This window comes from Chelmon rostratus, chromosome 8 (genome assembly GCF_017976325.1).
Source record: "Chelmon rostratus isolate fCheRos1 chromosome 8, fCheRos1.pri, whole genome shotgun sequence".
In the NCBI taxonomy this organism is placed as follows: domain Eukaryota; kingdom Metazoa; phylum Chordata; class Actinopteri; order Chaetodontiformes; family Chaetodontidae; genus Chelmon; species Chelmon rostratus.
This window is the reverse complement of record NC_055665.1, coordinates 24,430,683-24,446,490: the sequence shown is the minus strand read 5'-3', so window position 1 is coordinate 24,446,490 and position 15,808 is coordinate 24,430,683. Positions and strand designations below refer to the sequence as shown.

At 43.2% G+C, this 15,808-nt stretch overlaps 1 protein-coding gene across 1 annotated transcript in view; it reads left to right on the top strand.

The window, feature by feature from the left end:
* The window catches only part of LOC121610935 (neuroendocrine convertase 1-like), a 158,568-nt gene that overhangs the window by 15,287 nt on the left and 127,473 nt on the right, over nucleotides 1-15,808 (top strand). Inside the window, 3 exon segments of the mRNA XM_041943263.1 lie at nucleotides 1,424-1,516; nucleotides 9,930-10,011; nucleotides 14,730-14,833. Of these exon segments, the coding sequence (XP_041799197.1) occupies nucleotides 1,424-1,516; nucleotides 9,930-10,011; nucleotides 14,730-14,833 (279 nt within the window).

The following is a 15,808-nucleotide window of genomic DNA, read 5'->3' as shown; positions in this document are numbered from 1 at the left end:
CCCCTCTTCACCCCCTGCAGCCCCAGTTTCAGCTCCAGCCATCCTTCCTCATCCCATTTCCATATCGGTCTCCAGTCACTGCTCCATCACCGGCCCCAAGTACCCCCACCATCCCCCAAACCCACTGGCATCCCTGTCTCATGCTTCATCCCTGCCCCAGCCAGCCTGCAGCCCCCTGCTGAGTTAAATGGAGTGTGCCAGCGTCAGGGGAGTCGCGGGTGCTCAGTTCAGCTCAGCTCAGCTGGGCTGCCAGCGTTATAAACTTACTGTGTGATTATTGTCGGAGCGAGACTCCTCCACCCAGGAGGTCTGCACTGATGGGTACTATGTCACTGGGTACAGCCAGCCATGGAGGGTGGGATGAGAGAGCAAAGGAGAGATGGAAACCAGGGTGAGGAAAGGAAGAGAAGGAAGAGAAATGCTGTTGGTAGGGGAGACTGCAGGAAAGTAACATGGATCGAGGGAGAAAGGATAGAGAAAAACAAGCAGGAGGGCAGAGAATCATCAAAGGAAAGAAAAAGCCAAGCTGAGCAAGGAAAGACTGATGTATACCTATCTCAGCAGACAAAGACAAGAGAAGACACACGGGGAGTGATATAAAGAGGGAGAAAGCAGAAGAATAATGTGCCGGGAGAAGAAAGAGAGGCAGCAGGGAAATCAGCAGAGGAGACAGAGAGAGGGAGAGACCGGGAGGGTGGGGAGAAAAGAAAGGCAAAGAGAGAAATTAGAGAGAAGATTTTCAAGCGAGTGATGTGTGCTGTGATTGTTTTCTCTCTCTCCCTCCCTCTCTCTCTCTCTCTCTCTCTAAACGGTCGGGATGTGGCCTGTATCTGCCGGCAAGAAGGAACTCAATTTGGGACAATTTACTCGGCAGTCTCAGCCCTGATGCACCTCAGGGACAGAGAATAGAGAGAATGAATGTGAAGGAAGATAGAATCAGCAAGCTGCGTGCACACACACACGCACACACACACACACACACACACACACAAACACACACACACACAACATGCGCCTTGCACACAATTGCCGCCGAGTAGATTTCACTTAGTTAGTTCTAACTCTCCCAGGCGGTCAATACGATGTGAGTTTATAAGGCTTGGAAATGAAAAGCCCAGGATAAGGTTAGATAAACTGTGTGCTATTTGATTTCAGCCCACCTCTTGCAGAAAAGCCCACACAAGACAGATGGCCGGAGGGGATACGCTTATATCATGTTGGTCATATGGGTGATTAAGGCTGAATATGTTATATGTTTAGAGCCTCACACTGTACCTGCATTGGCTTCCCTGAAATGATGGAAACACCTGCTTGCTTAAATAAAAGGCACTCAACCAAGCAAATCTTACATCAACTCTTTATACCTGAAAGTGAGGGGTGAGGGGTTTTCTGTCCTGACCGCAGTGTGTTTTTATGCTGACAGGTTGGCAGCCTGGAGGGTCTGTACACCCTGAGAGACAGCAGGGGGCGCCCTGACAGAGCCACCTTTGAGAACAGACTCGCGTTGGCAGCAGGGGTAAGTATTTTTAACTGTTCGATTAAACAACCACTGCTGAATAAAATAACCATCAAGCTGCAGCTTCCCAAAAGAAGCCACTCTGAGGTGTGCCTTTTTTTTTTTTTTTGACTCGCACTGTCTGTGTAACACAGCGGGAAATGGATTTGTAACTACAGCAAATCAGAGCGTTCAGCTACTTAGACGCGACTGTTTGATACATTTAACACGGCCACGTCAAGGTGAATTCACACTCTGGCATCGGTTCTGATTTTACACAGCATGTATATGCAAATGGAAGTTCATTTGGCTGGTGTTGCTGTTTTAATCAGGGTCTAGTGTTGATTAGTGAGAAGGATGGGAAAAAAAAGAAACAGCCATGTGGTGAGTAATGGCTGAAAGTTGTTTACCTTGCTCGTGTAGCTCGTGTGATATGACTTCGTTCCCCCCTCCCTCGCCACTTTCAAGAAGCTCCTCCGCATCACCCTCAGAGCGCACAATGCAGCCTCCTCGCTGGGCTTTCGTTGCCAAGGAAACCGTCACCCACAGAGACATCCCATGACAGCACAGGGTGAGGGAGGAGAGACGGGAGGAAGGGTCGGAGACGCGACTTTGGCCCTGTCCGTTCTCCAGGGTGCACCAGACCTCTGGCCCTTCCCCAACACGCTGCCCCGTCAGTGACACACACCGCAAACAAAAGGCACAAAGCAACAGCACATTTACAGGAACAGAAAGACACACATGCACGCACCAAAACACGCAAGCAAGAGAAAGAAAGGGACGGAAAGTAAAAGAGAGAAGAGCATTCCAAAACTTTCTGATTCAGAGTTATCACCTGAATCACTGTGCGTGTGATTAATTGAAGTAATTTATGTGCAATCTCCAGTGACTCCATGTATGGTTCATGATTTCATTACACTGTAACTTTAATTACTTTTCTACCAATCGTAACTTCAGGTGAAAATGAATTTGCACCCTCAAAATGTCCCACATATTCGTAATGAGTCTTAAATTTAATGGATTGCACAAATAATGTTTTGGGATACTAAGCAATTGCATACTTAGACATTGCATCTCCTTGCCAGGTGCTGTTGCAACCTTAAGTGTGTTGCATTGAAGTCAGTTTGGTGGCCGTGTTGTTTTATGTGAACTAATCATTTTAAACATTGAGGCAAGAAAACTTGAACCTGAAAGGATAACCGTCTTACTTGGAAAGATAATGCCTTTGTCCTTTACCCAACCAGACTAATAGAATTTGTTTTGATGGCATTTTTTAACCTGAAAACAGTCAGTATTGAAAAGGTATATGGCAGATGTATTTATGGAAGGTTATGTGTTGCTAAACACAATTACAATGTGTGAGGTACAGCAGCTGGCCTGCTGCCAAAGCCTGAACTATACTCCATCCGCCCACCTCTGACCAGGCCTCGGTCTGTACGAACCTGTGTGCTGTGTTTCACTTTGCATCACGCTGTCCTTTGCATTGCATGTCAGGGGGGTTACATTACTTTCTTGCTAATTACTGCACCATGCAAGGTGTAGCAACCTGCAAGGTTGAGTTAATGTCAGCTCAGTGCTTCATGTGCTGCCTTCTGAAGTAAAAACAGTGTTAGTCGTGATTAGGGTGTTATGGTAAAATACCGTTCCTAGGATTGCACGGAAGGCGTTAAGTGTGCCAGTCTTTGAAGGAATTCCATGTGTTCGGCTTGACAGACTTACCGGTGCAACATTGTGTAGCAAAAGCATGATAAGATGGTGTTTTCATGCGATAGATCTAGCGGAACAGAACTGAGTGATGTTTGTTGGCCACGGTTCTCTTGTTTGGGAAAACTCTAAACTTCCAAAACAAGGGAGGTAAGTTGAACTTGAGTGCAGATTGTTCTGTCAACTGCTGTTTCCAAGGGTAAGACTGAACTGTCAAGCCCACACATACAATCATGTTGCACATACAAAGTGCATGTGGGCCCTCTGACACCATTTCAACAGCATATGTCCATTCAATTGACATCTGCTACTGCACAAGTGATAACCATGTGTGACTGTGTATTCATCCTGATATGTTACAGTAACATTCTGTCACTCATATACTACAGTATATGACATATGCTGCAAAGTTGATGTAATATAGTAATATATATAGTAACATATTTTCATTTAGTTACAAGTATACTGTGCTGAGAAATATACTGTAACAGTATGATCAGTCAGAAGTGACTGTTTTACAAATGACTCCTACCTTTGCCAGCCAAATGTAGTAATAATGTGGAAACATGGCCAACTAATGAAAATGCATCATACAATATCAATCAAGTACATGACAGTTGATGGTAACTGTTGCTCAGTTCCTTCAAAAAGAAAATAGTTATAAACGTGAAGCATTCCAGTTGAACACAGGAATATAATTGAGTTTCATAACAGAAGAATAATCAACACACCTCATAAATCTGTGCAATCTGCAACAGCTGATGGAGCTCATATCAAACACTGGCTGAGTGAAAGCCGTCCATAGGAACGGGGCTCTGAGGTTCACATGCTGAGAGCTGTACCATAACAGCCTACTGGCAGCAAAGCAACAATCAGCTGTTGTATTAATCGCACTGCTAATGACATAATTAGCGAGGCTGTGGAAAAACAGCTCCACACAAGCGTGAGGGCTCAGAGACGACGCACAGAGAAGGCCACAATAGGCACACATGCTAAAAGACAGCTCATGTACATTCAGGCTCGAAGCAAGACATGCAGGATATATCTACACAGGCAAGCACCAGGCGGTTAATGCATACACACATATGGCTGCAGTGTGACAGGACATAATAACATCCACGTGCTTCTCTTGTCTCTGACCGTACCTTGTTTTCATCAGGCTCCACCTCCCCTCATTGGCCCTCTTCCTAACTGTCCTAACCATCGTAACCATTCTCAAACACACAGACATGTCTCTGACTGAACTCTACGCTGACCTTTTACAAAATGTCTCAGACACAAACCCCCTGCCAGCTCCTGACATACACACACCGGTCCCTGCTGGTGTACTACACACTTAACACACATACAGGAAACCCCTGCGCAGAGTACGTCCGGTTCTCCGACTTTTTTGTTAGCCATACTGTTAGTGCCACTGTAGCAGCAGCAAGGCCCTCAGCAGTGAGAGAGGACAAGGCCAGGTCATCCAATCAGCCAACTTAACACCACTCTCTTTTTGAGTGATGACCTCCTTTAGCCAAGGCTGGCTGATCAGTGGCAAAACTCTGCACCAATCAGTGAACAGAGAGTGAAACAGCTTTTGCGAGGTACTAACAAACACCTCACAGTGCGCTGACGCTTGATCTCCCTGTGTTTTAACTCAGATAGATAGCTAGATCGATACGTTGATAGATTATACACATAGCTGTTGCTTTAAACTACACTAAAAAACAGTGTCCATGGCAACAATCCACCAATGCATTGCATTTTATAGAAAATTACAGTCGAGCGACTGCTCCTGACAGTTATGAGGCAATATGATGATGATTCCTACGTTTCTTAAATCCCACTCTGGTGCTCACTGCAGAGCAAGCTGTGAGTGTCTGTTACATAGGGAATAGTGATGAATGAATAAGGGGCCTGTTTTTGGACACAGCCTTAGTTTCTCACTTTTGGGTGTGTAGTGAAAGGAGAGTAGGGTTGACGACACGGTCTCTTCAGTCACCTCGATCCCTTTTCCTTGATGGCCCAGGTATCTTCTTGTGTTTGGTGTGCCACATTAGTGAGTAATTACGAGATGCATCATAATCTACTCAAAGAAATGACCTATCCTGTCACTCTGCCAATCTTTGTTAATGATGTAAAACCAGTTTTAGCCAATTGCAGTGTCTGGTGAGCTTGCAAACCAGCGCCATCATGTCGCACAGCTTCTGTAGATTCAGCACGCTGGGCAGCTTTGTTGAGTTCATTCTGTGCAGTTACTTTTATTAGCAATCCACATTGTCTCTCTAAACTTGGCATCTGGACACCTGTTCGATGCTCAGTTTTGGTAGGTCTTGAAAGTGCTTTGTGTTTGAATGTTTGTTAAGGAGAAAATTTGAGTGTCAGAACTCAACGCCTCTGAGACTAAAATGATTCACTGAAGGTTTATAGCCTCTATATTGCCATTGACTAGTCTAGATATTAGGTCCTTTGAATGTTCTTTCTTGAATGATCAATTTTAAATGTAATATCCTTGAGTTTCATATGGCTGTTACATTCAGCCCCACGAACAGAGCAGATGGTGAGCTAGAAAGCATTATTAAGATAGTTTTTAGTCGTTCCGTTTTTCGCTTGTTTAGTTTCTCTCTCTCTTTCTGCCTCCCACCCACTCTTCTATCCACGCAGGATGGAAAATACGTTAGAATTTTCCCTCAATGCTTCCTCACTGCTGAAGCGTTTGTGTGTTTTTTTCTGTCTTTATTTTTCTTTCTTTCTTTCTCTCTCTCTTTTTTTTTTTTTACTATTTTTTTCAAGACTCCAGTCACATCCGCAATCCTGCGGCCCTATAAGGAGCTTTCACGCTTTTTGGTTTGCTTTAGATGTTTAATACCCCCTCTCTTTTGTGTCAGGGAGCCGGAGAGGCGTTAAGAAGCGCTGATAAACCCCACTTAGATCCCTTCCTGGCCCGTCACCCTGGCCTGCCGGGCCGCTTTAGCAGGGAACTGATCTGTGACGGCCTGCCACTCAAACTGAGCACTTCTGAAGGCTGACACAATGGAGTGAGCAACACACCAGAGGGCCCAGGGGTGGGTGGGGAGGGGGAAGGAGGGAGGGTGAGGCGGAGGAGGGAGAGGAGGCCAAGAGGTGCCCTAAAAGAAGGCCAGAGGAGGGGCCAGAGTGTATCTCCCTCTTATCTTTGTGCTCTCTTTCAATTTATGCAGTCCCCCCCCCCTCCCCTCGTTCCTCGCTACTGTAGAGCTCACACATTTTTTTTTTCATTGTGTCTCTGTGTTGGCTTCACTGTTCATCTTCTAGTCGGCAGTGACACACAGACACACATCCCCTCGCCTCTGTCTTTTTCTCTCTGTGGTCAGCCTGGCAGCGAGAGATGAGGGGTGTGAGGTCCAGATAGGGATCAGCGGTCTAGGTGCTGGGGTGCGGGTGAGGTGGGTCACGGGGTGCGTTCACTGCTGCGTGGAATAATGGGTCCAGCCAGGGCCAGGCTGGGGCAGACAGAGCCTCTGGAAGCACAGTGTTGTGATTGACAGGCGGAAGGGAGCGAGGGTGGGGGGGGGTGGGGGAGGCATGCGGCCAGCGCCGCTGCCATCGCCACCACTTTCCCATGGGGCCGTGGGTGGGTAGCGAAGCCCAAAATGTCAGCGCTGATATCTGTGCAGCTCGGCTCGTATCACACTGCTGCAGCTGCCTGCCATCCACCACATCCACTCATTCATATAGAGACATGGGAGTATTATGTGCACACACACACACACACACACTCGCTTTCACACACACACTTTTCTTTCTGTGTTTCCTCACCACCTTCCTCAATCATTCACTTCCTTTTGTGCACACATGTATACAGTATATTCTTCACAGGAACACACACACGCTTTTACTCCCTACGTCTTACTGTCTTCTCCTCCTCCTCCACACATTCACATTGTGCCTGTGTCAGTTCTACCTCAGCCGTTCAATCATGCAAGTGCTCCGCTGCTCTTTTCTTCCTCGCAGCTGGAAAACCTTTTTTTTTTTTTTTTTTTTTTTAACAAATGAGGTTTATTTTTCATAGTTCTGCTTTTACCTCTTTATTTACTGATCTCAACCCTCTATGCAGCTCGGCTTTTATTTTGAAGGGAGAAATGTCAGCTTCTTTTGTATTTGATGCTGAAGTTGCACGGGCTGACTCTGTATTGCAACATGTGTTGGGAAGCCCTTCGTACGGTTTTTCGGCTTGGTGACGTCATTTTTCAGTACATTTACATGTGACTTTTTTCATTGTGTGTGGTTTTCTGTTTTTTTTATCTGTGTGTGTGTGAGTGTATGTGTGTGTGTGCTGCCTATATGTCACAGCTGGATGATGAATGCGCTGACGGTGGAGGGGTCAGTGTCACAGACAGTGTGGTCAATCGCCCCTTGTCCCCTGAGTCTAACCTTGAGCAACACTCCCTAAAGAGTCTCAATCTGCCATTAAGGCCCACGCCAACACACACACACACACACACACACACACACACGCACGCACGCACACACGCACACAGACATTCCCTAGTGAGTGTGTGCCATTAGTAGCTGGCAGGGCATGGTTTGACAGAGAGCGATTAGCTCCCTATCATGTGTATTGATCACCGCGTCCTGGCTGCTCCTCCAGAGGAGGGGCTTTACAAGGTACTTGGAGCACACACACACACACACACACACGCACACACACATAAAATCACATCGTTATTATCTCTTGTGTCTGCGTCTGTGTGTGTGTGTGTATGCATGCCTTTGTTTTGTTATATATAAATTAGAAACATATAGGGCATTTGCGTAGTTTACAGTGTAGTAGAATTAGTAGAATTATAGTGTTTCTATATGTCTTCATATATGTGTGACATTTATAGAAGCAAGAAGTGTTTTTCCCAACAGGGTTCTCAGACAGTGCTGACACACGTTTTGGAAGAAGCATTTTGAAATTATAATGGGCTAAGCTTAATAACTACAAGGATGCACTTTTGAGGACAAAATGACAGGATAAACAGAAAACTACAGACTACAAACCCGTGTGAGAGTTTGGAGTGCACTAGTGTTGAGTCGAAACAGCAAATTAATGACATAATAACATCATTTTCAGAACACACATCTTTTAATATGTTGAATTTCTACTGTGATGCCTGCATGGTGCGAGTGGTTTTTAAAATGGTCATTTGTAAATCATCTTTACGAATGACATTTGAGCTCATATGCAGATTGTTTTTAATATATAGATGGGATGTCTTGATGGAGGCCAGCTTTAAAACACAAGCAAATGAAAGGTAATTGAAAGCGTCAGTGTGTTGAGACTGTACATTGTAAGTCAATGAAACTGGATCTTGCTAACATGACGGGTCATGTTTGCCACAGCATTATGATATGTATATTGTTGAACTGTATGTGCAGAGGTGTATCTGTTTACTCTTAGATTAGGTCAAATGTAGTTTTTATGCTGTAAAACTTGCAGTACAACAACAGTCTCTATCATTGCAGTTTTGTTTTTGCTGTATTCAGCGTACACTGTGGTGCTATTCAGTGTATATAAACAATATTGATGAACTGCTGTATACTGTGACGCTATGATGATTTAACATTTGTCTAAAAATGCTGCGGTGTGTCTAGTTAATTAATGCATGTGTAGAAATAATAAAATAAAATATTGTGTTCCTCTTGTTAATTAGGCATCAGCTACAGCATGTTTACACTGATCCAAATATTACACTGAGCTTATTATGTTTTTATTTAACTTCATTTTAAGTCAAGGTAAATCAATATAATCAGCCTAGTATAAACACCAATTTGATTACATTAGCAGAGCTGAAACATGTCACACATCAGCTTGGTGTCTGAGATCTTCTGTATTTAATATCACACGAGCAGCATTCTTAGCTCTAACAGCCCCCCTTACCCTGCGTCTTCCTCGGGTAGTTTAGACCAGCGCTTGTTAATTGAGTCTAAGTGAAGAACATGAAGGGGAATAAAGCAAGCAGGCTTTTAGGACATAAAAGACCGCAGCCGCCTCTCAATAGTATTTATTTTCAACCTCTTCCACTCTGATTTAAGTATAAGAGGACAATAGTGGGCTGACACCGATATGTGTGTGTTTGTGTGTGTGTGTGTGTGTGTGTGTGCGTGCGTGTGTGTCTGTGATCTGTTGTTTGATTTAGTGTGCCCACCTTCACAAGGACCAGCCTCTTATCAGATCAAAGCTGCAAGCAGCAGCCTATGAAAGAAATTGTGTGTGTGCGGCTGTGGAGGACAGAGGTGTAGGTGAGGGGGGGGGGGGGGGGGGGGTGTTTTCGTTGCTTTTAACCCAGGACAATGGGACTGCAAAGGAGAGAGCGAGCGAGTCCTCTTTGAACTAATGAAGAGGAAACCTTTTACTCTCCTCCATGAACATAGCCAACTCTCCCTGCGCTATGGACTTCCCTTCTCTTTTAGAGTAGAATGAAACAGAATTGAACAAAATATTTCATTTTGCTCTGTACTTCTCACTGTTGTGCTTTTATCCTCATGAATCCTCAATCCTAGCCGTACAAAGCAGGAGTCAGACCTCAGAAATGGCCGAAGATTAGAGTTGTTGTACATGAGTCTATTCAGCAACATTAAACTTTCCAAAGTGAAGTGAAGGCAAGTGAGATTTTGTAGTTTCTTTTAGTTTATACAACAAGCTAAAAGTGAAATGTCTCATATTTTACTTCACTTCATATTGTAGTCAGAGTGATGCATTACTGTGCGTTGTGATTTCCAGGTTCACCGAGTGCAGAAGCAGCGCAGTCATCACAGAGACAAACGGGTTCCTGTGACAGGACTGGACCTCAGTACCACTCACAGTAAGTTTTGAGTAACACAGTGATGCTTTTTTTTTTTTTTTTTTTTACAGCGCTAGATATTTAAAGAGCAAGCTGAAAATAATGTTTTTGCTGACCTCCAGTAGTTTCAAACCAGGGAAAACTGAAAGTGTTAACCTAAATCATTAATGGCTAAATAAAATAACATAGTTAACGTTTAGGGGGAAAAACACGCCCCTACTCATTTTTTGGTGTAACATTTAGCAACTTAGCTGATTTGCGTCACAAGGACTGAGTGGTTGTGGTTTCATCCAGTTTGACTGAAAGTTTCCCCAAAAAACATCATTATTCAAAAATTCATTTCCTTTTTATCTCAACCTAGCTGTTAAACAGTGTAAATAGAAGGTACTATCAAGTTTTGTTCAAGAAAATAAAAAACAGAAAGGACAAGAACAAAAAAAGTAAATGCAAGTGATTATGTGTGTAACAATTAATTGTGTATACTCCGTTTTTAAGTAGCTTTAGAGGGTTAACTCATGAAGGGAGCGAGTGAACCTCAGTGTTCTTTTGCAGAAGGATGTGTTTGGGGATCTTTAATTTTTTAATTTCAAATATTTAATGACATTTTCAACAGACAGCTTTAAGTTGTAGTTATAATATTGAAAATGTCAACTAAAGTCAGCTGTAAAAGTTGCAGCTAGAGAAGAGACGAATGAGAATGTATGGAAGTAAATCATGGATTTCCAACTGAGTTGAACTTACGAGAAGATGCAGAAATACGTCTCAGAAATGTATCACGTGAAAAAGTCTCAAGTGCCTTTACTTCTTACCTGACTGCAGTGACGTGCAGGTGTGTCAGGTTGTGTCAGCACACGGTGACATCATCGCTGGGCGTCACACGTGAACAGACTGGCGCACTAATAGGCAGATTTCAGATTCAGAAATGAAGGTCTAGTGAATAAATTACCATGTATTCACAGCTCCGAAAATACTTATACTAATCTTCACAGGTTTTGGATCGCTACAGGACAGGTGTAGCAACAAATTAGTTTGCAGTGTTAGAAACACGCACAAAGTGGAAGTGAGAGCAGAAGAACGTTCACATCTGCTGTACTACCTACATTGATAAATCAATTACCATGCAATCACCAGCTAATACTAAGAAGTTAATGCTGTAAAGTTGGCAAGAAGAACAGTTTTACAAACTTATTCTGGCCTGACAAACCTTGTCCTGGAGTCAAGTTGCCAACACTAATTGTACTCACTCATCAGTCCATCTAATTATTAATTTGTTGTGTTTCGGTGAGTGAGGTTTTCAAATTCCAGACTATCCCATTAAATGTCCATACAGAAAAGACCTACAGAAAAAATACCTACAGAAAGAGTCTAAATTAAGTCAATGATTCTTCTTCTCAACATTGTAGATGATTAATCCCGAGGATATCAACACTATGAAATAATTGCACATTATTTTCACTCTCTCTTCGAGCTTCATGAGCTAGTCACTGGAAATGTTATTCCAACAGTCATGAAGAAGTTCACATATGTGCTGAGTACTTGTTGGCTGCTTTTCCTTCACTCTGCAGTCCAACTCATCCCAAACCATCTCAGTTGGGTTCAGGTTGGGTGATTGTGGAAGCCAAGTCTTCTGATGCAGCTCTTCATCGCTCCTCTGTGAAATAGCCCTCACGTATCCTGGAGATGTGTGACAGGGGATGGCAGAATGCTATGGTTGGCATGCTGGTTTAGTGTGCTTCATGGTGGAACCACACATGCAGACACTATCCGTTCCCCTTCCCTGCGTCTCACAGAGGCAGGGCGATTGGAACCAAAAATCTCAAATTTGGGCTCATCAGACCAAAGTACAGATTTCCACTGGTCCAATGTTCATTCTTTGCGTTTCTTGGCCCGAGAGATTCTCTCCTTCTTATTGGTCTCCCTCAGTGGTGGAGTAATGGTTTGATCATGAAGGTTTGATTCACACAGTCTCCTCGCAACAGGTGATGTTGAGATGTGCCTGCTGCTTGAACTCTGTGAAGCATTTATGTGGGCTCTAATCTGAGGTGATTTTTGAGCCTGGTAACAGTAATGAACTTCTCTGCAGCAGAGGTAACTCTGGGTCTTCCTGTACTGAGGCGGTCCTCATGAGAGACAGTTACATCACTGCACTTGAAAATACCTTCACAGTTCTTGAAATCGTCTGGATTGACTGACCTTCATGTCTCAAATGCGTAAAGAAGAAGAATTCCACCAATTAACCTTTGACAAGGCACACCTGTTAACTACCATTTTAGGCTTTTATATGCACAAAATGTTTGGGGTATCCATGTAAAATATTTAAATGCATGCAGCTGTCTCGAGTATTTGTACTGTGAGTGTTTACCACATACAGTAGATTTTCTAGAACCTTTCAGACATCATTTTGACCTTTATGACAATGAAGCTCTCTGATGAAACCAGTATAACAGCTGCAGCAGTCTGTGCCTGTTTGATATTTACATCATGCATGTGTATACCTTTAAGTCACATGTAGTGTTGTGTAGTGTGTGTGTGTGTGTGTGTGTGTGTGTGTGTGTGTGTGTGTGTGTGTGTGTGTGTGTGTTTGTACAAGAATGTACTGGCTCACGTCCCGCTGCAGTGCTCTCTCTCTCTCTGTCTCTCTCCCTCTCTGCCTCGCCCTCTCTCTCTATCTCTCTCTCCCTCTGTCTCTTCCTTTCTATGTCTCTCTCTCTCTCTCTCTCTCGCTCTCCCTCTCACTCTCACATTGTGTGTTACCGTCCTCACAGTGTCGCTCAGCCTCTGCGCTGACTGATGATTTAAAAGCGAATTAGAGAGGGAGAAAGATGAAAAATCAAGGATATGGTGGATGAACAGTGCGGTCGCACTAGAGAATACACTTCTGCATTTTAACTCATTTGAACTTTTGAACTCTAATGCTTCTTCCTAGTATTCTTAGATTGAAGCTGTCAATATTATGTGCTAATATTAATTATCTCAATTATGACCATTATCATGTCAAACACAGTTTCCTGGCAGGGCGAAAAGCCTCATTATGGGACTGTAAACTCTATTAAAGCACAGGATACAGTTAGTAAGACCAGTATTAGTTCTATGGCTATCATGGCACACAAAATTCATTTATTGCTATATTTTCTGTTGAACAGGAAAACAAACACAGAAATGTAAACACTGAATGGTAAATCATTTGTCATAATGCTCACTGGAAAAATGAAGGCACTCAAATGTTGTCTTATGATCAATTAGAAAAATTAACAGGTGTCACTATGTTAGTAATGTTCCATCTTATCAATCAACATTTCAGTTAACACATCGTATCTTGTTAATACATATCGTGCTAATTACTGATCTATAGAGGTGGGGGCCGAGGCAGATTTTTTTTCACCTTCGGAGAGAGCCAGGCTAGCTATTTCCTCCATTTCCAGTCTCTATGCTAAGCTAAGCTAATTGTGTCTTGTCTTCAGCTCCATAGTTAGTGCCCAGACATGAGACTGGTACAGATGCTCTCATCTCAGTCTTGTGTAGAAAGAAAAGAAACGGATTTCACAAAACATTGCATTGTTTGCTCAAAGGCTTTGTACTCAGGCTAATGCGGTCGGGTTGTGTCTTTGTGTGAATGTATCTAATACCTGAGTGAACTATCAGGTCTGATCATGTGGTACGTCATCAGCACCTTGGGAGAAGATATTGTAGGGGAAAAAATGCTGATGAAAATGATTATGCTGTTAAACAAGAATGATTTTTCAGGATTTGATTCACAGGTAAAAATCTGGTTAGAGAATTATTCTCTGTCTGTCGCTGACTTAGCAGAATGCTTTGTTGCTGGCGCAGCAGGTGGATACAGTACTTTCAGTTGTTTCTATAAATTAATATTTGAAGAGTGGATATTGGCTGACTTAAGACACTGGCTTGCAGAGAGCCCACAAACCCAGACGAGTTTGGGTACCACTATTTGTCCTGTGTTGCTGGACCTCACTGGAAACCATATTGCTGCGAAACAAGGGATCTAAATGACATTAGAGTTCCTTCCTGCTCAGGCATTTGTGTTCGCCATACTGACAGCACTCTGTATATGAGCTGCACATCAGGGAGCTAATTTTAGAATTTATGTTCTACTCATGCTGGCATGTGTCAGTAATTAGTTGGTTCAAGGGCTACTGAACCACAGAGAGTTGCACACCAAATCAAACTGGATGGGATCAATATATGTACTATTACACTCCTAATTAATTCGAAGGTTTGAAATATGTTCAAGCATATTTGTGTGCACTTGGTTCAGAAAAAGGAGCTCTCTATTATCACCTAGTGTGATATTAATTCATTTTGCAATACATACAGTATATTTTGAAGCAAACTGATTTATATCCATCAAATGTGTGTGTGTGTGTGTGTGTTAGAGAGAGAGCGAGAGAGGGTTAGTGAGGCAGTGAGATGGATGGTGTGAAAATGTGAAGAAAGAAAGAGTATGTGTAGCATGTAGTGTATGTAGAGAAAGGTGCAGGCCTTGATGAGCTGATAGCACATTGACAGACAGTGAGCCAAGCTGTGCTGCAGTAATGATATGCTAATGATATGCTAATGATATGCTAATCTGCCGGCAGTATTCCGCCTCACTGGAGAGAAGGGGAATCTGGGAGGCCTTTCGCCATTGGTTGGAGACCAGGGACTTCCTTAAGTCAGAGTTCAAAACAAGAAAAAAAAATACATACACATACACACATGATGGGTCTGTGTGCTCGCAGGTTCCCAGAGGAGAGAGTCTTCAACTGACAGGCCGCCGGAGGAGAGGAAGAGTGACCAGTACCTCATCTTCAATGACCCGCTCTGGCCCATGCAGTGGGAACTGGTGGGTGTAATCGTGCATGTGTGTGTTTGTGTGTGTTCACCGGGCTCATCTGGAAGCCTCCTCTCTCTCTCCCCTCTGTCCTCATGGTGAAGGATGTTCCTCTGACAGGCATAAGTCAGGTAGGCTTTCATGTGTGACTGGAGAGAGAGACGGAAGATAGAGGGAGGTTGGCAGATTAGGGAGAAGAAAAGAGAGGGAGGGAAAGAGAAAAGGTGAGAGAGGTTGTCCATGTTGAACTGAGACAGATGTCGGGGATTGATGAGGCTCGGAGCAACGCTGACACACAAACTGTGCTGCAACAAGACAAGACCATCCCTTCAGCACAATCCTGTTCACATGGTTTCACCAATGTGTGCTTGTGAGGAACAATAGCGGGATGTTTGGATATTAAAATTTGTTACTTTGCAGGTCTAGCTCCAAAATATCAACTTCAGTCCAGACTATTCAGTCTACCATTTTTACAGCTTTTCCAAATATGATCAGATCTCTGGTCAGAACTCTACCAGAATGAAAATCTCAAACCTCAGATCAGCACCTTCTTCACAATGAACATGTTCATTGTAAAAGAAGCCACCACTCCTTCCTTCTTTATCTTTTCTGTGCAATTTGCATATAATTACAACATGTACCATAATTACTCATTTTGTGGAGGTAAACAGTATTCTTATCCTGAAGATTGTCTTGATTGATTTGCTTAAACAAAATTCTAGAATAATACATTTCTTCATTCCTTGTTTTTTTGGAAATCATACATAGTCTTTTTTTAATCACAGATCCACTTTTTTCAAGTCAGACCAAATTAGAGCAAGGCCTACAACTTCCCGAGGCCGATATATTGCCTGATATTACTTTATTGTATTGTATTGTATTGTATTGTATTGTATTAAAACGATCTTGGCTGATATCTGCATATCTACATTGGCTCAAAAATTCAGCATCCATCAGGCTCCAACAGAAAGACAAACTTTCCAAATT